The 25,022-nt window shown below is 34.9% G+C and overlaps 1 protein-coding gene across 3 annotated transcripts in view; it reads left to right on the top strand.

The window, feature by feature from the left end:
• The window catches only part of LOC145664365 (uncharacterized), a 68,548-nt gene that overhangs the window by 1,844 nt on the left and 41,682 nt on the right, over positions 1 to 25,022 (top strand). For all 3 annotated transcript variants that reach the window (XM_081731005.1, XM_081731007.1, XM_081731008.1), the window contains exons 2-4: positions 5,071 to 5,145; positions 14,483 to 14,639; positions 22,517 to 22,698. In XM_081731005.1, coding sequence (XP_081587131.1) covers positions 5,071 to 5,145; positions 14,483 to 14,639; positions 22,517 to 22,698 — 414 coding nt within the window. The remainder of the gene's footprint in view (positions 1 to 5,070; positions 5,146 to 14,482; positions 14,640 to 22,516; positions 22,699 to 25,022) is intronic.

Below are 25,022 nucleotides of genomic sequence, written 5' to 3'. Positions count from 1 at the left end.
GGGTTAAAAGAAGTCCAAAAATAGAATATATATCGAGGTTTGGAACATGGAACTATGTGTATTGCTTACTCATTATTATAAATAAATGACCATAGTCTCCAGCCTTTTAGAAAATTCCGCTGCAATTTCTATGTTATTACAATATGTAAAAATAACATCGACGTATCTGTTTCATCAAGTTAAACGGATGAACCGTTTAGAATTCATTTTTGAGCCTAGTTAGCAGGGTTTGCCCAAGTGGGCCCAGCCCGAGGGTTTTTTCGGGTTGGACCCACCTGAAAAAACCCACTTTAAAACCCACCTGGGTTTTTGACCAATTTGTTAGTATATTATTGATACAACTAAGGTGATCACATTGTAAGTGATTTTTATCACATTTTAGACTTTCCTTGGTCGGATTAGAGGCTTTCACGTTAAGGTATACATCATCATTCAACATAAGACCTTTATAAAGTTCTGAATGCACTGAATGAATTTATATATATATATTAGGGTGTATCGAAATAAAATTTTTTTCGAAATCCGGTTACGGCTAGTGCGGATTTTTCGCCAAATGGCATCAATAAAACGTATAAAAAATCTCAACTCGATCAGACAACTCCTTCTGCTGCCGAGTAGAGCTCAAATATTAGAAAAATCAACAAAAGATTCACTTTTCAACTGATTTTCCAAAAAATATTTCTTAAATATTTCCTATATTTTTCGGTCTTTTAAATTATTGAAATAGCATTGGAAAGGAGAAATAAATACATAAAACAAATTTATTACGGTTATTTCTGTACACCACAAGCATAAAAACCTAGTTAATGATTTTCTGGTGTATCGTACAATTAAATTTTAATATAAAATTATTGAAGTCTCTTGAATAACGAAGAAAACACTTTAGTGCTAAATTCTAAGAGCAGTAATAGTATAAATAATTTGCTCCCAATGCCGTATGCATCTGCTTATCACACTAGATCACCTGCCGCCCACCTCTCCCCGAACGCCTCTTCTCTTGTACTTGCCCAGCTGAAAGGATCTGTCTTATCAGTCGCCAGTAGTCAACCAGCTGTGTCGAACGTGATTGTCGCTGCTTGAGTTATTTATTAGTGCTGTAGGAAATTTTAACTAAATAATTTGTTTTCGTGTGAAGTGCAGTATGTAGAAGTGAGAACAGTGTTTCAGTTGTGTTAAGTACTTTTTATTATGAAGAGAGTAACAGTAAGAAGATAAGTCCTTTGTTGAAGGCTCTTTCCGGTATCCCGAAATTCTCATTTTTTCTTCTCGCTCCCATAGGTATTGTCTCAATACATTTCAGCGGTTGGTAGCTGTGTTCTACCCAATTCCTTGGGTGTCCCAATAATGCTATTCCTAACGTCAGACCGTAACAAATTTCTCGATGCCATAACGTCAGCGTATCCGTGAATAGTATGCTCGTCGACTTGGCGACACCGAGGGGCATTATCACTCATACGTTTGACGGGTTTAAGGTCATAGGTGCCGGTACTAATAGTACATATGTAAATACATTAGTAAAACTATTAGTATTATTTCTCACCTTTGATGTAAAACACAAGGTTCTTCAACTAAAATTTGGTTTCCCAACAATAACAGTTTAATTCAGTCATTTGTTGCTACTCTTAAAATAAGCATTCTGTAGAATCAAAACTAGCGATAGCGTAAAAATTCTTGTCAAATTTAAGAAGCTTAATGCTTGGGGTTCCGAAGACTATGTAATGCTTACTATTTCAAGTGCTGAGTTCAAATTTCCGTACTAGTGGAAGTTTTGATGTACACGCCGTGAAAGAAGTGCTCGGGAAATTCCCGAATTAAGCGCAGAAGGATCGGAAATGAATACTTCAACAATAAAACTATTTATTTTACGCTTAAGCCTACCATACAGGTCCCGTTTTTGAGCCCGAGTGTCCCCCGTCCCCGTAAATTTAGTCGGGACAGGGAAATGTCCCGTATTTTAACTCCGATCCATTTCTGCTATCAATATCAGCTTATTCGAAAAGTGAAAAACAAAAAAATCTGACATTGGCTGGGAATCCTCTAATTAGTGAATGAACAGTACGCTGTTGCATGTAACAGTTTCGAGGAAGTTTATAACACCACCCTGTCCGACTTGATAGCGAGCGAAATTTGCAATGCTACTTTTTCCATTGCACTTGATGGAAACTCGGATACTCTCCGGAACATAAAAAATAAATAAATAAATAAAAAATAAAATAAAATAAAAATAAATAAATAAAATAATAAAAAAAAGATGCTTTGAGTGTATCTACATTTACAAACACAGGGAAGATGACTAACCTTTTCTTCAGCAACACATTAGACAAGTTAACAAGAGTTATAATCTTTTTCAGAGGCTAGGGACACAGAATTGTGGTTTGGTCCAGGTCTTAGAAAAATGTAAATCTGGTCCTGACAATTACATACGACACAAGGAGAAAAATCAGCTTTTCATCAGATTAAACTGACGAACGTAATTTTGGCAGATACAGCCATGTAAATAAATATTGCTAAACGCGCGAAAAATATTGAAAGTAGATTGTACCACTGATTTAAATAACTTGCATGTTGTTTTCCTGTAAAGCATTTTTATAGCACATCTGAAGTTTTTAGGCATCTTCAGTCTATACAATTAATTGCAGGGTACGAACAGAGAAAAGCAGCTTAGTGAATTTTCGCCTATTATATTATTGAAAAAAAAAATAATAAAATGAAATCTTTTAGTTTTAGTCTCACGGTTATGCGTGCTATCTCAAGGTGACGGTGATGATGAGAAATGATTGAAATGACAGAATGAAGAAAGTGGGAGGAAACGTGATTGTCTCGAGAAAACCCACACACAACGTGTTTGTCCACCACAAAGCTCACTTGGCGCGAGCTGGGATCGAACTAGGAACCCCATGCACTAGAGGTGAACGCTCTACCACTGAGCCACCGCGGCCTATTATACTTTTGTCCATAACCAGACTACAGTTCATTGCATTGTGTTGGAAAATTGAGGAAGGGGGGGATCTGAGGTGTCCCGTATTCTCATGGAGAAAATATGGCAGGTTTATTTACGCTGGAAGATGTTAATTTCATATAAGACATTTTAAAACATGTATTTATTTCATACAACATGAATTGTATCTTTGTTTTAAGTTAATAGATCCCTTTTGGTATTCATATTTGACGAACGTCAGTCAGGCTTCTGGATGACTTGGTCTAAATTTGTTCGTTTGTCTGCCGAGCTCCTTCATGGCTACGCGGTTAGTTAACGCGTCTTCGGCGTGGGACCCGGGTTTGCTTCCCGGAGGGAGCTCATGTGGTTCAGATTCCACGTTAATCAGTAGGTCCCGTCTCATATAGCCTCGCTGCTGAAAGGGACGTTAAACACAAAATCAACTCAACTCGTTTGTCTGCCTCTACCACACAATTACAGGGTACAACTTTCGGCCTTTTAAGTTAAAATTTTCAAGATACAAGCACGAGACACTTAAATTTCCTGTATAGATTTTGGCGCCATACCAACGTAAAATTTCAAAATGGCGGCCATTATTTCAAAACAGCGAGTATCCACGCTACGAAGCGCAATTTTCAGTCTTTTAAGTTGAAATTTTGACGGTGGAAGCACGAGATATGGTACATTTGCTGTATAGATTTTCTCGGGGATTGAATGTAAAATTTCAAAATGGCGGCCATTTTTTTCAAAACAGCAGTAAGTAGAAAATTGTTGCAAGTTGTGACAATGACAATCTTGAAATATAAATCACATTTTAACACTTTTACCCCAAAGACATTGAACTATTTCGAAAAAAACCTATTAAACCCGAAAAAACCCAATTAAACCCGAAAAACCCATATGGGCCCAGGTGGGTTGGGCTTTTTCAAAAAAGCCCGGGTTTTATCAAACCCTGCTAGTTAGCATTTGACTCAAGCCATGTTCTTATCTTACCGCTTTCACAAAACTACATGTCCTAAAGGGCGAGAAGTTCAAAATTTATAACAGAAATATGTCTCTGAGGAACCCTTTTACTTAGCCAGATGGAACTTGGTATATACAATCCTGAAGTAAAATAGTTGACTTGTCCGAAGGTTTTCGAAAATTCTACCTCTAAAGGAGGAATATTTCTGTAATATTTTAATTTTCTTTTTTGTAATTAAAAAATGACGAAATGAACCATTTAAAATTAAAGTGGGTTTCTGATCTTGCATTTCGATTCAAATGCATACCCTTAGTGGACGAAAAAAAAAAGAGTTGAAATATATCTTTCGTATATTTGCCATGAACTTATTTTTTCAATGCCAAGGGCTCTCTCCAGTAGTCTAGTGGCTTTCCTGAACTTGCTCCCGGGTTTGATTCTCAGTGGGAGGAAAAAAAAAATTAGCAGTCATTCACTTTCATTAATCATCATCCTTTCTTTACTTACGTGACAAGTATGGGAGGTAAAAAAAAAAAAAAAGAAAGAAAAGAAAATCCCGTGCTAAGAACGGGATACTTTAAATTGGAAGAAAAATTAAAATTATATTTGAAAAGGGGGATTTTTTCATTAGAAACACCTTACTACTGCAAGATTTTGCATATTGTAGTGTTATTTTTGTAATGCAGATACTTGAAATCATATATCCATACGCCAGTCGTAAGTATACAAGAAAAAAACTTTCGGAAAGAATATGTACTAGCAGTTATATGTTTGCAGAATGGTAGCATACTCTACATGTGCATGTTTTATTTGACTAGATTAAGGTATGTAGAAAGAAATACGTACTAACATTATCATAAATATCTTTCTTTCGTGTAGTTATTGTGAAGTGAATTCTCACGAACACTGTGATCGTCCACTCTTATATATTGGAAGAAGAATAACGTATTGCTACTTGGTATCTGTAACGTGTGAGAAACAGCTTGGAAAAAAATTGACTATCAGGAAATCTTCGATTTCGTTCTTATCCTAACATCACATAATAAAAGAAACCTGAAACCTCTTAGTTTACCAGTTAAAAAAGAAATATTTTAATTGTATTCAGTTTTTTAGACTTTCAATGGGTGTTTAAATAATTCGTAGTAACAATCGTTCTTTTCATGTTTTTTAGGTTTCTCAGATGCACGAAGAAGTAACAGTTTCACAAAAGCTGCAAAGATGGACATAAATGTGTTAAATAGAGAAGGTAAGTATTCCTAGGAAAATTATATATCATGTGTGGCGTACACAGAAAACATCATCAGAGTTGGGAGGGGAGGATTCAAGTACTCAATCCCATTCTTTTCAGGAGAAGCATGATTTTCATATATATGCCAGGTCCTCCAATAATTAGAGAGTTTTTTATGCACGAGGTGGCGTTAGTTTCTCAAATATCAGGGTATGTGAGTCCCAACAAGTCATACTTAACGTCGTTTGATAGCTAACTGTTAAAGCCTGTAGATATGCAAATATTGTTCGAATTCTGATAATCAAACGTAAAATATTGCGCCGTAAAAATAAGTGAACTCTCCATAAAATTGCGCTACACTAGACTTTTAATTCGATCAAAGTCCAAATGCTGCTTAGGCCCGTAAAGAAATTTGTGCTGTTTATGAGTAAGATATGTTATCAAAAACAAGGATCAGAATATCGTTCAGTCGTTTTTGTTCTGGAAATTTCGATTTCTAAAGTGCACCTCACAATGGCAATTAATCATCAAAAGTGAATAATATTCTGGCAAAACTCGAGCAAGACCTATGTGTAAGCTGCCATGCCATCGTCAATGATCTAAACACCCATCACCAAACATTGTTTAACTATCTGATAACACGTTTGAGTGCGACATGATCAGACTCTAAAACATTGACTCGATCGATTTTTGTATGCGACTCTCCTAAAACGTAACGGACTCAAGTCATTTCAGAAGCAGTTGATCACAAGTGATAAAAAGTGGATAATCTCCGTCAATAATGTGAGAAACCAGTGGTCGAATCGAGTTTGACAAAGGCCTCATTGACGCCCAGGAAGGTTGTAAAGGTTTGATGGGATTGGAAGGACATCGTGCATTACGAACTGCTGCCGCTGGGAAGAACGATAGACTCAAACCTTTACCGTCAGCAGTTATCACGAGTCACCTAGTAATTCAAAAGAAACTGCTGGAACTGATCTGAAGGAAAGGTGTCGTAACCACACTGACAACTTTGGAAGTCTAAATTGAAAATACAATTATTGTGATTAGAAAATAACATTTTGAAACATACGCATCATTTTGTCCAATCACCTTTTGCAATTTTTCCGGCAACATCATAATCTCGTCGCTCTAGAACTTCTGTGTTTTTTTGTCAAAAAGTTGAGACACAGTTTCCAGATACCTTTTTTGAAGTTTTACTTAACACCACTCATGGAGTTCTGCAAGGACCGAAAAAAAGTCGGAGGAGGACCAGGTTCTGGCTATGCTGTAGATGTATTAAACCCCCCAGCCAAGTTTTCTCAATTTCTGGCAGGTCGTTAAAAATGTGTGCGGTCTGGAGGTTGTCCCGATTAGTATCAGCGTTAAAAGTATCTTTAAAAAAAGAAATATTTTTTTTTTCAAATTTTGTATGAAATTGTATATTAAATGTATTTGATTAAATTCAATAGATAATACAATTACATATTTGGAACCTGCATATTAGGGATCAATTGAAGTAGCTATATTGAGCTGTCACATTTTATATATATATATTGAAATGAAGATATAACCAGTGGTCACCGATTACTACTTGTTAACAAAATGTTCACCATCCTCTTAGGTATTGATCAACACCAATATCATCTCTCTATGACTTAAGGTTCCCGAGATATGGCTCCTTAAATCTCCCGAAATCGGAACATTTTTGGCCAATATCTTGGGAACGGTAAGTCACAGAGAGATGATGATGGTGTTGATCAGTACCTAAGAGGATGGTGAACATTTTGGTATCAAATAATGACCGGTGGCCACTAGCCAAATCACACAATTTTCCAGACAGGATTTTAAGATATTCATGAGCAAGAAATCAGATCTCTTCTTAGATCTTCGTTGTTTATGAGTACAAAACGCTAGTGCCTACTTGCGTTGCTCTGGTCAATTTACTTAATAAAATATGATACACGGTATTTTAACTGAAAAAATAGTATCCTATTAATTATACAACTTTTCGTCAAACAGTGTTAGAAAGAATCAAGAAAACTAACATTGATACACGAAGGTTCAGATCATTTCTTGCTTCTCCCACTTTGAACGTCCAATCGCCGCCACTGTATGTATGTAATACAGACTAGTAAATGCAATGTAACTGTCAAAGTACATTAACACTCTAAATATCAATCACTGACTTAGAATTGAGTTTACACTAGATAAGTATTTGCTGCATTTTAATTCATTTTATGTGAGTTCGATTAAATTTAGAGGAAATATATTTTTTGTGTGGAACGTAATATGAAATTCTGCTTTTTGTCTTTGTATGTCAAATTTTGGCCTTATATCTAATAGACCCTATTAAAATGTAGATCATTTTATTATTCTGAAAGCTCCTGATAATATATAAGAAATTTGTCCAAAAGTATCGGTATCGGCAGTATCAACCTCTTAAGTATCGAGTATCGTTGAAAAAGTGGTATCGGTACATCCCTAGCCATTTTCTTAATATATTCCCACAACAATGGGATAACCTTCCGCCGTAACATCCACCAGAGGAAAATATATCCGTGTTCACTATTACCAATATACCTAAATAAACACTAATTCCTATCCTCCCTTTCTTGTATCATACACTTTTTCTTTCATAAGTGAGAAAACTATCATCATGTGACTAAAGTTACAGATTAAAATTTCAGGGAAGTTTATAATTTCATAATGAAATACATTGTTATATTATTCATTGTTCTAGTTGATTAGAGGGGAAAATATATTACTTATGTATTATCGTTGTCATGTTTCCTTGGTATTGATTTTCCATGAAAATGAGATAATCTGTGTGGCTAATTAAATATCAGGGAAAACTTTAAAAAATGTTCGGGAAAACCAAAAAAAGCCGGAAATTTGTTCCCGTAAATTTTGTCGCCACCCTGAATTTAACACACGATCCTTTTTATATATGAACATAAGCAACGAAAAAGAAACTGATATCAGTATCTACTAAAGAGGTCACATAGCTCACAAAATGGAAGATTAAACATTTGGTTGTGAACTAAGAGGTGCTTCTTTTAAGAACATGTTACAATATAACAGACAGAAAGAAATATTCACTGAGAACAGTTTCTTATGTAAAAATATAGACCAAAAATAAAAATAGCAAAATGAAAAAATGCAATCCGTCACAGTAGAATCCACATTTCCGTACAAAATTACATAGTCCTCTGAACAGAAGGAAAATCTCTAGGCAGCAGTAAGCGTTATGTAGATATTCTGACAAAAACAATGTGTTGTATAAGAAACATATACTATACGTTGTCCTTTGTTTCTCGTAAGCATTCAATAAAGTTTATTTTGATACGAATGAATATTAATGTCATTAATATTCTGTCATAACTTATAATTCATTTTCCTCAAATTGAGAAGCTTCAGTACACTGAGGAACAGTAGGGTTCTCCACTGATCCTTGTTTTGGTATGGAAATAAAATAATATAGGCTTGTGCATTTTTCATTTCATACAAATATCAGTTGAATTTTAAATCATTTATACTTAAAATCCGGGAAATAAAGAGATATGTGCAACCTGTGATCATTGGTAGTTAGTAATATACAATCATTGGACACCAACAATCTCTTACTTTCTTTAATCACAGCCGATTTAAAATTGTTTAGATTTTTTCTCTAATTGTACTCAGTGGAGAGGCCGTGAACGTAGATTATTCAGGGTTCGTGAGAAAAACCTGACTGTTTTCATTTCGAAATTGTGACTAAACTGATTTATTTTACGAGTAATATTTTATGTCTGAAATGGACTATAACTCAAAGCGTTTTGCTTACAACAATTAGATATGAAACATTGAGATTCCGATTAATATTGAATTGTCGGCGAAGTAACAATCACAGACTTCCTGTTTCTTTTCTTCTTTTTTAACTTGCCCAAGATGAATCCGTGATGTTCTCCTGGCCACAGCCCTGTGGGGACTGAAATCATTTGAAGTAGCTTCAATTTCACTCTCAATCTCAACGATTACGTATGCGCAGAATTGGTCTGAAAAAGAAAGAAAATTAGAAACAAAGCTTTCAGTTACGCTAGTCGTAAATACGGCTTTCAGATAAGGGAGAAACACCTGAAAAAAAAAAGTAAAAATGTAATTTTGAAATAGGAGGTGCGGTATCCTTCATCATTAATTGTTGTAAGTAAAATACTTCGAGTTACAGTTCAGTTCGGAATAGTGTTGTGAAGGCCTGGAAAAAGCCAAAAATGTTGGCTAAAGAAAAAAAAAATTACCATCTTTTCCCGAGAAAAAAAAACCGGAAAAATTGGAAAAACTTGACGTTTGCGAATATTTTATTACAGGATACATTTAAAATGCTATTTTAAATTACTAGTTTACAGTTAAGTTCATTGAGCAGTTATGTTTCTTGTATTAGAATAGAGAAATTTTGTGGCAACAAATATATTTGTACCACTCCTTTAAAGTCAGCACCGTGATAGAATGGAGTTATGGCTACAAAAGATCCTAAAATATAATCCTAGTTAGATTAAGTAATACAGACGCATTTAAATTATCTTAAGTAATCTTAGATAATTAAAGTTACTGTTTTATGGTAGGAAAGTGTTAAATAACAGGGCCAGAATCATTTTAGTTAATACCAGTATGTTAAAGTCAAATATATATTTTATGGAGATACGTATTGTTCGTATGCTGTGTAAAATTTCTGGAAATTTTGAACCCATTAGAAAAAATCTTTTGTTCGGAAATATTGGCAAAACCCGGAAAATATAATTTAAAAACTATTTCTTCGCCTGATACTAATCTTATTTGCTGTAACGTGTCTGCAGCATATACACCCTCCATTCCAAAAGAAACCGAACGTTTTAAAAAAACAAAAAAGCAATGTACATTTTGGAACAAATCATTTTTATTAATCAATGTATTCCCCTTCTGCATCGATACACATATTTGCACGCTCCAACAAGTTGTCAAACGACTTCTCCATGTCCTTTATTGGAATGGTCTTTAGGACGGCGGTCGTCGCCTTCTCAATGGCATCAATCGATGCGTGCCACTTTCCTTTCATCGCCAAATGCAATTTCGGGAACAGATAGAAATCGCACGGAGCGAGATCTGTTGAATAGGGCGGATGATGCAACCGAATAATGTGATTTTTGACCAAAAACTCAGTTACAAGTCGCGAACGATTTGATGGTGCATTATCGTTCAAAAGAGTCCAACTGCCGATTTCGCGATATTCGGGCCGAATACGACGAATTCTTGCCAGCAAACGCTTCATGACGCCCAAGTAAAACTCTCCAGTGACTGTCTGGCCGGGCTGAACAAATTCTTTGTGGATAATTCCTTTTGAATCGTAAAAACAAATCAGCATCACCTTAATTTTTGACTTCACCAAGCGACTTTTTTTGTGTTCCTTCATCCGGCGCTCTCCATTCAGCATTTTGCCGCTTTGTTTCGGGCTCATATTCAAAACACCACGTCTCGTCACCAGTTACAATCGATTTCAAGAAGTTTCGATCCTGCCGAGCACTTTTAACGATGTCTTTGCAATGCGCAATTCGATCAACTTTTTGGTCTTCGGTGAGTTTGTGTGGTACAAACCGCGAATTAACCTTCTTAAGGCCCAAAACTTCGGTCAAAATGCGGTATGCGGTTGTTTGAGGAATGCCTAATTCCATTTCAATAACTTTCACCGACGATTTTTTGTTATGTTTGATGAATTCACGCACTTTTTCGATGTTTTCTTCCGATAATCCAGTTCTGGGACGGCCTGATCTTTCGTCATCATCCAGCGTCTCTCTACCCGATTTGAATCGCCTGAACCACTCGTAAACTTGCGTACGGGATAGACACTCATCACCATATGCATTTTGTAGCATTTGGTGCGTTTCACTAAAAGCTTTACCCAGTTTAACACAAAACTCAATTGCAGCTCGTTGTTTGAAACTCATTTTCCGACCGATGTACATAACACACTGACAGTTGAAACGCAATAACTTTGTTGCCGTGCATCCAAATGTCATGACATTTATACCAGTTGTCAATGAGGGACTACGCCATCTACCGGTAAAATATTACAACAGATGGCACTAGTGGTACTATTTGTTTTCAAAAGTTCGGTTTCTTTTGGAATGGAGGGTGTATGTATACAACGTATTTCGCTAGCAGGGAAAATACTTAAAGCAACAGCTTTTAATTTTACTTTTTAGTTGTCTCATTTCTGATAAAATTCCCTCTTTATTATTTGTAATCATATTTTTCGAACAACTCAGAAAGATTATCTTATTTACATATACACACATACACCGCACAAGTGCGTAAATTTGAGCAGCGACAAATATATTAAAGAATTTAACATGTGCAATTTCCCGTTCGTTATTATTAAAGACTAACAGAATACCCGTTCTTCGCACGGGGAGAATACATTTTATTTTAGATCCAAAGGGCACCAAAACTGTCACCAATGAACTTAGGGACCCCAAAAACTATGAATTCGATACTAGTATCAGTCATTTTCAATTACTTGTCACTTTCCCTCTTTAGGAGTAACTAATGGGGACTGAATTTGGACTTAAACGGCATCGGGAGTGTCACTCTTCATCTCAGCCACCCCGAAAACTATGGATTCCACACTAATATCGGACATTTTTTATCATTTTTATATATCCACCCCTTCTCCCTCTCCCAAGTTGCGGCGCGGAATTTGAATTTAAACATCATCGGAAGTGTTAATGTTCATCTCAGCAACCACGAAAACTATGAGTTAGACACTAAGATCGGTAATTTTCAATGCATATCCACACTTCCATCCTCCAAGTTGCACTTTCAAAGTGAAATGGTAAAATCCATCACAGGCCCAAACTTCATCTATGTTGAAAATTTTTATCGAGATCAGTCTGGTGGTTCAAGAGTTAAGTTACAAATATAGTCACTTTCATTTTTATATATGTAGATAATTTGTCGCATTAGAAGACAGGTATTTGTTTACATACAAAATTTTGTACATAAAGTTTATATTCAAGTCTGTATTTGAATATTAAATAATAGTAATTATATGTCGTACAAGGTACATTCGCGAAGTGTGCCCTCGGGATTCGTGTAAAATTGATTTAAATGAAAACTTATCCGCCCCCCAATGTGTATTGTTCTAATTTTAGCGGCCCATACGGGTAACATGCATATTTATGGGCCTTCATATATATCCGGAATTCAATCATATGTATATTACTATAACTCTCGGACAAAATTGCTTTTAGATTCTTTAGATGTACATGAATGAACATGAATGTGGGCATATACAAAACAAATTGGGTCAAGCACTGCTTCTCTGACGCATGGTACCCACTCCAGCCGTCATCTTGGATCCGCCATATTGAATTCAACTTTCATTTTTTTTCAAATGGGAATAGGTGAAAGTGATACATCAAATTCATGTACAATTTTCTCGGAAATTCATTGGTGTATTCAGTTTTACCGTAGCTTGTACGTTTGGAAGGTATTGCATGTTGAATGTCAGGGACTTCACGAATATTGAACCAAATAGAAAGTTGTGCAGGGCCTCGTGTGTATAGGTAATTTTTTATGTAATTTATCGTTGATAAAATATTCTCTGAACGCAGTAACGCACATACATGCAGACACACAGGTACGTCGATACGGAAATCGTAGGTCTTCACCCAAATCTGGATTTGCATTAGGCATTTTGAACTTATTACAATACTTCCTTGTTATAGTATAACATGTAAGTAATAACAATCACTCAAAGAAATGTAATAAGATTATGACACCAATTTTGTAAAGAGTTTGTTTATACCTACAGTATCTTTTTAGTTAGAAGTTCTTTTAATTTGTCAACATCAAAAACGTAAGCGTAACTGATATTAATCTGCAATGTCTATTCACAAAGTGCCTGGAGAGATTTAATATGTAATACCTCCCAAACGGTACAAGCTGCGGTAAAACTGACTACACCAATGAATTTCTGAGAAAATTGTACACAAATCTGATGTATCATATACACTATTCCCATTTGAAAAACCGGAAGTGGAATCCAATATGGTGGATCCAAGATGGTGACCGAAGTGGGTAACCTGTGTCGCAGAAGCAGTACTTGATCCAATTTGTTTTGCATATGCCCACATTGATTTCCAGTTACATCTAAAGAAACTAAAAGCAATTTTGTCCGAGCGTTATAGTAGTGTATGATTGAATTCCGGATATATGAAAGCCCATAAATATGTATATTACCCGCATGGGCTGCTAAAATTAGTACAATACATATTGGGTGGAGGAGAACTTTGCATTTGAATTAATTTTACAATCCCGAGGGGACACTTCGCGAATGTACCTTGTTAGTGCATGAGTATTAGTGAAATTTGCCTACTGCTCTTTCTTTTAAGAAGTAATTTGGTTAAAATTAACAAAATTTCACCAGATCAAAGAGCACATTAAGAACTCAGTTTCATTTTCGAGCTCTATTTGTTGCAACAGAAACGCTTCATGATGAGATGTGTATGCAATTGTAAAAGTTCTGTAATTAACACACAACCAGGAGTAAACGACTAAAAGGCACATAAAGGAAATAAGTGCAGACTATTAATTTTGCAAGAATAATTACAACAGTTTTATTTTCGAATGCTTCTTTTTTTAAATATTCACAATATTGAAATCTCTCAATTCGCATTTTTCACGAGTTAGAAAGAAAAGTTCCATTACTAGTAAAACTAACATAATACAAAGATTTTTGTTATTTTCCCAATTTTTCCGGAAAGAAACCGGAAAAACGGTTTTTTACGAGCCGGTTCAAAATTTCCGAAAATTTTACAACACAGGTTCGGAATTAAAACATCATATATGGAATAATTAGTCTGGTCAGAATTTCAACTTCAAAACCGTCAGATTTCTCTGTTGAACCCTGAACAATGATAAGATTGTGAATTCCTATATGATAAACATTTTTCTGATGAGCAGCATGTCGAAGCAAAAGAAATTACGTTTTTTATAACATAGATGCTTTCGCCCGTTATATACATTTTTGTTCGAATGAAGGTCAACCATACGTTAACTGAATTCATATTCCGAGAAATTAATATGACTGGTAATTTTCATTTGGTGTATGCCCTTTTTTTCTTATTGCTGAAGTTTATTTGTACTCCGATGTTAGTCAGTCGATGGGATTGGTAATTCGTGGATTTCGAATTTACAGTGCGATACCCTAATAAGGTAACGTAACAATGGAATCAGAAGTATACTTCGTTGTAGTAAATGCATCTTATGTTGTTCATATCGTTGAAATATGAGATTGTGTAAAGTAAAAACTATTTCCTAAGAAATGAAATAGGATTTTAATATTCTCTGTGCTTTGTTGTAGATCAGACGGACTCGTTTGAAGAGCATGCCTCAAATACAGAAGAGACTAGTGAAGAAAAGAAAAATGGTTCAAGAAAATCATTTGTATGCCCAGTCAAAAACTGTAATCGGCAGTTTTGGTGGTCAAATAATCTGCAGTATCATCTGTTGACACATAAGTAAGTACTGTTATTTTCAGGATACATTTGCGGAGGAGAGTACAAAAAGTCTCATCTTCCGGTATGTGCGTAGAAGTATTGTAATTTTTTAATTCTTATTGGTCCTTAACATTTATTAGTCGTTAAAGCTTCTCTATATTATTATTATTATTATTATTATTATTATTATTATTATTATTATTATTATTATTAATAATAATAATAATAATAATAATAATAATAATAATAATAATAATAATAATAATAATATACAAGACTATTTGTATTTGAAACACTTATAGCCAATTATTTCTTCTACAATTGTCATTTTGTTTCTTCTTCGGCGACCTACCCAGTAAACATTCTGTAGAAATAACATACTTATCCTGTAGAGATCGCTCTCACTGTAAAGTAAAATAGCTAAAGTTCTTCGAATATTTGTTGTTAACAAATTCATTGGAGAAGTCTGTTTCATCATTCTTGACTGACGACCAGGTTTTACAATGAGAAAACTAAGCATGAACAGTTGAAATTTTTTTATAATAATTTATTATTTATTTAACGAATTTTCATATACAGCCTTTTAGGCGATTTTTTTAAGTATGGGAAATTTTAGCAACACTTTTAAAGATACGAAGTATAACGACAGTTTTTCACTGTATTTGTGATATTTCCACAGTACTATGCTCATGAATTGGTGGAATATTCTGTTAACAAGTACATTTCCATGTTTTTTTATGTATATGTGTCCAGTTTCGACATAGCAGGCTAAATTTTCATCTGGTATATGCTACAGTCATCTTGTGAGCCGTTGCTAGAATAGATTGAAAATTTAGATTAGTTTTGGTATTAAGTATTCTAACACCCTCAGGAATTTTAACGATCGTCTTACTACTTACTTCAAATTATGATTCCTTAAAACTCCTTACACCTCCAAGTCTTTGGCTCATCCCTGGAGCCGTGGTCACGTACGATAAAGTAAATATAACAGAAATAGAAACATCATGGAAATACAAAGAATAGAGTCACGGAGAAGATAGTAAAGACACGCTTTGTCCTGTCTATTGCTGCTATCACTCATCAAGTGGCGGTATGGCTTATTGTGAAATGGCTGAGTTGACTTATGTGTTTCTTCGTTTAGACGGAAAAGGTAGTCAATTCATGTTAGCGTCTTCATTGCCTCTATGCCAATATTGAACGTAATTTTTAATCACTGTCTCCCATTTCTTACGTAATTTGCCCTTATCTATGTTAAATTTCGATTGTTTTAAAAAAGATGAACGTATTTTCAAGAGGTAGTCTTTGAATTTTATTTTTGGATCCAAGTAAAATTCGTGAGTCTACAGTATTGTGTTGTGTTTTAAGTTTCCAAAGACTTGAAATCGGGTGTTCTGTATTAGCTTCTGTAAGATGTTCTTTGACAAAAATCTTAGTTATACCTTTACAACCTTCTGAGCAGCTGCATTTTATCTCATAGACTCCCCCCTTCCTTTGGGGGGATCCTTGTAATAGCTGTTAAATTGGTAACACTTTTGTCCAAAGGTTCGGGGAGTTTTAATACTGCACATAAACCACATACATACATATATATAGTTGTTAGCTTCGGGAATAGGTAGTTGAATCAATTTCTTATCAGTAATTTCGGTTCGAGATTTAGTGAAATCCTAAAATTCCTTTTAATCTGATCGTAGCAATTTAATGAAGTGAATACAGGATATCTGTTCTTCAGTAAATAACAGATCTCTTTCCTTAAATCTGATTTTAACCAAGAAGGTCTTATAACTCGTTGAAAAAAGTTTTTCCATATATTAGATTTGCTAACTGATAAATATGTGCTGATTTTCAGTGTATACACTATGTACTTGAAGTCGGCTTATGATTAATGCAAACTTGTTATTGTTTCGTCTAATGTTAAGAACAAAATAAGTTTTTTTTTTTTTTTTTTAAATTTATTTTTTAATGTTCAACGGTAAATTTTATGCTGGGAGAAATCTAATCTAAGTTGCTGGTTAACAGTTCCAATTGTGAATTTTCTGTGTATAGAACTAGTTCGTCACCAACATATCTACAGTAGCGTATTTACATTAGAGATCCATGCTCACCATGCCCATCATAAACTCACTGCAGGTACTTAGTACAGAAGATTGATAGGTTTATATCCGATTTATTTAGCTATGCTACTGACACCATAGTTGTTACGCCAGAAACATGAAACCAGCATCGATATCAGTGTAGTATCCAGTCTCAGGTGCCATAATGATGTGTTGGCGTTAATGAGATCCACCAAAAGTGAAAGGGAAGGGTATTTTTTTTTTTAAATATATATATATATATATATATATATATATATATATATATATATATATATATATATATATATATATATATATATATATATATATATATATATATACAGGGTGGTTCAGTAATGTTGGACAGCCCTGAATAAATCGAAAACCAGAAGAGATATTAGCAAGAGTTTGGTGGATCCAGATACTTGTGGAAGGGGGACGTCTTGTGAGGTACCACACAATGTTACCAGGTCAACAGTGTTGCCAGCTCAGTACAAAGTTGTATTTTTTTAAATGGAACATATAGAAGTTTATGCCATCAAAAGAATTAGTACAGAATGTGAATACCAACAAGCGAAACCGCACCTGTCAGTGTTGCCAAATAAGGAAGTTATAAAGCTTCAAAGATCAAGAAATTAAAGTGTCCGTAGAGCAAAACTAGCAAAAACGCAAGAAAAATAATACTACGGAATGAAAAGGAGTAACCGAAAGAGTAAACCAAAGAACGCACAGCATCCAGTGAGTAACAGGGTTGCCACAGCAAAGGGGGAAAAATTGAAAATTTTGCAGTTGCTATAGGAGGAAAAGTGCCCATATGACATAATGCTGGAAACACCATAGAAAGTCTATGTAAGATTCAGGAATCCTAATAGCGTTTGTTCGAAAGCGATATCTCTAACCGTTTTCGAGATACACCAAAGGTGTGCGGGGTTTGCAACACTGCATAATTGATTTGACGATTAGACCCGTGTAGTTCTTACATTTTGTTGGGCGTATCATTTTCATTACTCGTTCCTGTAGTTTGGAGGGCGAGGGAATTATTATGCAGTGTTGCAAACTCCGCACACCTTTGGTGTATCTCGGAAATGGTTAGAGATATTGATTTCGAACAAACGCTATTAGGATTCCTGAATCTTACATAGACTTTCTATGGTGTTTTCAGCATTATGTCATATGGGCACTTTTCCTCCTATAGCAACTGCAAAATTTTCAATTTTTCCCCCTTTGCTGTGGCAACCCTGTTACTCACTGGATGCTGTGCGTTCTTTGGTTTACTCTTTCGGTTACTCCTTTTCATTCCGTAGTATTATTTTTCTTGCGTTTTTGCTAGTTTTGCTCTACGGACACTTTAATTTCTTGATCTTTGAAGCTTTATAACTTCCTTATTTGGCAACACTGACAGGTGCGGTTTCGCTTGTTGGTATTCACATTCTGTACTAATTCTTTTGATGGCATAAACTTCTATATGTTCCATTTAAAAAATACAACTTTGTACTGAGTTGGCAACACTGTTGACCTGGTAACATTGTGTGGTACCTCACAAGACGTCCCCCTTCCACAAGTATCTGGATCCACCAAACTCTTGCTAATATCTCTTCTGGTTTTCGATTTATTCAGGGCTGTCCAACATTACTGAACCACCCTGTATATATATATATAGAGAGAGAGAGAGAGAGAGAGACATCCAACCGAATAAAGAAAGTGTCAGAAAAATGTTTAATCGTTGAAATGACTACAGCTAAAGATGATATCATGACCAGAAAAACACAACTTCGGCCTGTGCAGAAACATTAGCCAACAAAGAGAACCCATTAGAGGTTACCAGTGAAAGTCGCCTGAGGCGCTTTTTAGAATTCATCGACTGGGAGATCAGGAGAATCCATCACCCCAACGTAACATGGCACATGCATGAAATATGGCGCATTCCACTGTTATTCACGTCAATCGTTGTCATCTTGGCCTGTGGTGTATACATAAGGGCCGCGTTCACAACGTCCTGCCGTGCCACATTTGTTGAACGTAAGACAAACTGCTGCAAACTCTACGAAAAACACTTGTTGGGAGACGGTTATCACATTGGATGAAGTCTACATTTATCTCACGCGTATCGGTAACATATAGGCAATTACATATCGTAACATCTTTGGCAAGTGACATATTGAGTTTTGCCGCCAGTACAGAGAAAGATTTCCACAGGCAGTCATGATTGTCACCGGATATGGTTACAAGGAAAAATCGGAGGTACGTAAGGCGGACAAAACCTGAAAGTGACAGAAAGGACCGTCTATTTTCAGGAATCCATCTTGACCTAAATGTATCGGAAAGACATCCTTCGTCTTTACGAAGCCAACAAAAACAAGGTCTGAATCCACATGGACAAGGTGTCCAGCCATACCCTCCGACTTTATCATTGTGTAGCAGGAAATGGAAATCCATGTTATTCCCTTTCATGTCATTCCTGTGAAAAAGCCTTCATGCTAGTTCAATGGATTTCTACGTATTTGGACTGTGAAAACGGCATCTACGACTTCGCCGCCCCGTACGTTTACAGACATAATGGAATCTTGCAGGGAGCAATGGGATAGTAATAGCAATGGGTTCCTATATCTGTTCTTCAGCGCCGTTTGTTGCGATGAAAATTGCAGTGTCGGACGATAATCTATTTTGCTGGTGGTCTAATAGAACAGAGGGACAGCTTTTCATAGGGTGGACGTTTTGAAAATCGGTCGGATATAATCCAGTCAACATTCTGTATACAGTTCAGATCTGCATATTTGTGAGTTATGGAATCTAATATATGGGAAAACTTCCTTCTATTCTTATAAGGCTTTCTTCGTTAGAATCGGATTTAAGAAAAATATTTGTTATATATTCAGGATTGACAGGCTGAATGGATATCCTGTATCTGCTTTCTTAAGTTGGTACTATTGGATTAAAAGTAACTTAGGATTCGATAGACTTGAAACCGAGGCTGTCTTTAGAAAGTAGGTTGAACTACTTGTTTCCCAGACTGACATTTTTTTTTTTTTTAATTCACAGTACGGTTTATAACCAGCGTTAAAACATCTGAATATTTAAACAAAAATATTAGTACCTAATTTAAGAGATTACAAGTATATCAATGAAAAATCAGGAATCTATGAGATAATATGCAGGTATTTGGATAGTTATAAAGGTACGAAAAAAAAAAAAAAAGTATGTGTCAAAGAACATCTTAGAAATGTTGAAACTGAACACTTGGTTTAAAATTTTTCGAAATATTTAAAAGAAACGCAGCACAATAATGTAAAATGAAGGATTTTTATCTGAAGCTAAAAACGAAGCACAGAGACTGATTTTTGAGAGTATGTTTAAAATAAATAAGATTTTACATGGGTACGAATTGATTAAATAAGAAATGGGGAACAGTTATTAAAAATGCATTCAATACTGGCACATTAATAATAGAAACACTGTCTGTTTCCAAACAAAAGAACGCACAACCTGACCCCACTTATTCACAGCGAGTTACACTACAACTTGAGGAGTAATAGCTACAATAGATAGTAGAATGTGTATCTTTACTGCTTTTTCTCAGTCAGTCTATTCATTTTTATTTGCTTGAGTTATATTTCTGTTACTTTTATTTTATACTACGTAAGCAAGGCTTTAGGGGAGAGCCAAAAGCTTGGAAGTGAAAATACATTTTTAAAATAATGCAGGACGCTATAATGCCATTAGAACTGAATGAAGATCCCTGACTTTATGCTCCTAAATTTCCGTCCATTAGAATACGTGAAGCCGGCATGAAACATCTCAAGGAAAAAATCTCAAAGGCTTGTGCATCCGTAATGCTAGAGACTGCAGACTGTTGTTGAAACACATGTATGTCCGGACTGATGGTAGTTACTTTAATTTACGTTGTCATTTTAGTATCGTATGTTCAAGCTGCGATGAAAGAAGATTTTTGGCGTACCTTGTAGGATGATTCAAGAGTTAACTACGTGAATTTCAATATAAAGTATTATTGTTATTTATAGTGTAAATAGCCGCAATAGAAATTCATACTGAAAGTGGAGGACATAATTACATCATGACAAATCTCGTATCTGGTTGTTATTACATCTTCAATCATAATATTTTTTATTCAAGAAGTGAAAGCTTGACCATGCCATAATAAACGTTAAACATTTTCTACTGTAGGATGGCTAAAAGAAAGGAACTAACGGTGGAATCTCACAGCGCCATTTGTGCTTCGAGAGCGAAGGGTATAGTGAGGAACAATTTCCAAAAAAGCTCAAAATATTCAGCACAAGTGTGCATTATTCGCTAATGAGGAAATTGGAAGTAAAGGGGAATTGAAAAGAAGTGGAAGACTTGAGGCAAAGTATAATGCCAAAGATCAATATATTCAAGTTGCGTAAACGGATTCGTCTTAGGGGAGTGTCTAGCAGCGAATAATACTGTGGTAGAATCATCTTAAATATCAAAGATGAAATCAGTAATTTATAACTGTAACATCATTAATCAAAACCCTCGTATTTTATTTACTTCACACTGTTTTCTTTTTTTCTGTCTGCTTTCAGACAGAAACAGAATTCATACACTGCTGTCTACAAATGTGAATTTTGTTATTTATGCCAGTTGTGTAACATTTATGTCATGTAATACTGTATATGCATCAATTGGTATAAAAAAATAGTTATGATTTCCTTTTACATAATACTGACGAACGTATTTCTCCCTCAAACTGACAATTTTCTGTGAACATCTAGGATTTAAATTAGGAACACAACAAGTAGTACTTTTCCATGTTTATAGCATTATCTATTTTGCAGTATATAGCTGAGGATTTCCGAAACTCAGTCTATCGGTCTCTAGTTGTTCTGCTATTTGCTAGTAGACTAAGAACCTCTTTCGTAAGAGCTAAAACCCGAAGTGCGCAACGATAACTCTTACTGAACCTTCCTTTAAACAATTTTTTAACCTAGAGTTGTGGTTATCACCAACTCAAAAACCTTCATTTTGTCTGGAAAGTAGTGACTGCAGCAAACTCCGCTAATGTACCTCAAATACCTTCAGTTTGTTTGGAAAGCAGTAACTCAAGCAAACTTGACTAATCTATATCCGAGGATGAACCATTTCCAGGTTCAGAAGGAATCCATCAACACCTATAAGCGCAGGCTGATGAAAGCAATATACCGTATACTTCTTGTATACACACTTCACGACAGTACACCAAATACATCACACGATCTTAATGTTTACTAGAAATTCATTAAAAACCAATTATAAATCGAACATCTGTTCAAATATTTCATTTTGCTAGAAGGCTATTTTCCAATATTGGTTTGGTAAAGAACATATATCTTTATGGCACTGATTGAGTTTGTATTTAGGCTCTACGTAGTTCTTATAACAGTACCATTTAGACATATGTTACTTTCATAGTATTTTCTTTTTTCATTTTTGTTAACCTAGCAATTGATGATATCCGCTAATTATGTTCTTATTAAAATAAAATTGAGTGAAGTATATTTCAAGATTTTTCATTATAATTCTACAAAAACAACAACAGTATGGCTAATGAGATTGTAGTCCAAAATTGTAGCGAAGTTTTTTGCAAGAACAGGTTGTTTATTTATGTAAAGAAAAGGAAAAACTATGTTAAGTAGATGGTATACAAATTGCATTGTCTTCTTCTAATAGGACACATACTCCTAACAGTGATGCACATGCTACTTGCTTGCAAATAGTGAGAAAGAAGGTAATATTTTCAAGCATTTTAGATTTATTATTTAAAAAAGTTAACGAAATTTAATGTCTATCGTATTTTCTCATTTGTAGGGGTCTGAGAACACATGTCTGTCCTACAGCTACTTGTGGTAAAACCTTTTACACTCTGCAGAGGCTTCGAGTGCATCTGATGACTCACACTGGAGAGAGACCGTACGTTTGCCCCATGGAGGGCTGTGGTAAAGGCTTCCTAACCAATCAGAATCTTCAAAATCATGTGCGAACTCATACAGGTAACAAAAAAATTTTACTTATGTTCTTAGCTATCTTATTTAGATTAACAGAAGATTTTTAATGCATAAACTACAGAAATTGTGTGTAAATATAAGAATTCAAGCAAAATAGTATAGCTGCTAACAAGTATGTTTATAATCGTGTATGGACACTAGAAATCGTCACCTTGATAACACCATTCTTTCAGAATGTTTGTACTATGTGAATAACTGACATTCGACTCCCGGCGGGAGCTCATGTGGTTCGGATTCCACGTTAATCAGTAGGTCCCGTCTCATAAGCCTCGCTGCTGCAAGGGACGTTAAACTCAAAATCAACTCAACTCATGAATAACTGACAAAGGTGGGGAAACTACAATATTGAGGTAAAACAAGATTTCCTAATCCATGCGCAACCAATATAATAACCTGAGATAATTGTGGCATATTAATTTTGCACATTTCCCTGCTTCCTTTCCGCCTTTGCCCATTCCAGCATTTTGTTGAACAAGGATAGAATTTTGTCTGTACCATCATGGATGAAAATATTATTATTATTATTATTATTATTATTATTATTATTATTATTATTATTATTATTATTATTATTATTATTATTATTATTATTATTATAATTTTACGTCGAAAAATCATTTGACAGCTATTTGTGTTGTGTTTGAGGGTTAAGCTAGTCTCCAATTTTATTAATATATATATATACAGGGTGGCCCAAAAGTAGGTACACACCCCTGCATTGATCGAGTATAACATTCTAGCTATGGGTTTACTTGCTTCGGCTGTTCCGGGCTTAAGGTATAAGTAAAAACACAAGAACAAATAATATAGAAGCTCGGTCTACCTGTTTGATAACAATAAGAAATGATATGAAATACTGTTACACATGTAAAACTTGTTTGTGGTGAATGCTGCTTTATACACTTTAACCGTATCGTTTACTATTAACGTTAAGCTTACTAGTTAGTCCTAACGACATAATTTTTGCTATATATATAACTTCTCACGAAAACCAATCATTACCAAATTGTAAATACGAATGTATACTTTGTTACAATCTCAATTCAGTTAAAACAATTCAGTTACAACCTCAATTCAGTTAAAAGCTGATAAAACAAAAACATATTTATAAAATATAGAACCATGAACAAATACTTAGTACAACTCAGCTAAAACTATATAATCTGAATTTTAAACAATACACTATTATTTGTTTCTTCTTTTAAACATCTTTTACACTTTTGTTATGTGCAGGTACTTGTTACAGCACTTATATCCCAACAAATACAGTGAGCAGATCAGTACAGGACTGTATATCTACTTTTGGGTCACCCTGTGTATATATATCTAGTGTTTTAAAAAATGGCGTCCACGGAGCCGCTATTCTTCAGGTCAAAATAAATGGAAAATGCTATATAATAGTATATCCACCGGGTTCTGCTTCAGCTGCTATAGGGAATTAAAAGTTTCACTATGTGGCAACACGCATAGTAACTTGGAACTATTAGTATTCCTTTACAAAGCCATCAAACAATTATGTCGATTGTTACGCTAGTGTCAACGTGTATTGACTTTGTCATCTGGCAAGAATCAATATAATTATTTCATGGATTCTACTTTATCCCTGTTATCATTATTTCTGCTCTATGGTTCTTTATCTGCGACGTTGCCACATAGTGCAATTCGCGTCCCTAGACGAGGACCCGAAAGGTATACAATTATATATATATATATATATTTTCCGCGTTGTTTTGACTTGTAAAATAGTGCTCTGTAGTCCGTGGGCGCCATTTTTAGAACACCCGATATATATATAGTAAGGGAAAAATCAATAGCAACTCCATGTAATTTTATGCGTTTGAAGGTTTAATAAGAAATTTCTTAAATTTGATTTAAACTGATCGCTGATCAAAATAATATTTTTATTGTAAAAAGTATTAAGTTGAACAGTTTCATCAACTATCCACTTTGGTTTCATCGGACACTATCTACGAGGAAATTACTACATAAATAAGCATGTCTCAATGAAATATACATCAATGTAAAAGAAATTTTATTCAGAATGCAAATTAAGTTACAGAAGTTACCTGTATCTGCACTGAGTGAAACTTTAAAAAAATGTGACGTAAATGAAATACGAATCAGCCTTTCCGAATGTTCATTTCATGGCCGGCTCGGTCTAACTTACTGTGAGGTCCACGCTTGAGTATTTAATCAATCCTTCGATCGTGCAGTGCCATTGCGCAGTCTACACAGACGGAATGTTGAAGTTGTTAAACATGGAACTTGTTGAGAGTTCTGAAACCTCTAAAAATTCCCTAAAAAATTAT

Source organism: Thermobia domestica, chromosome 11 (assembly GCF_964235325.1).
Source record: "Thermobia domestica chromosome 11, izTheDome1.hap1.1, whole genome shotgun sequence".
NCBI lineage: Eukaryota > Metazoa > Arthropoda > Insecta > Zygentoma > Lepismatidae > Thermobia > Thermobia domestica.
Note: the sequence above shows the minus strand (reverse complement) of the source record. Positions and strands in the feature narration are given on the sequence as shown.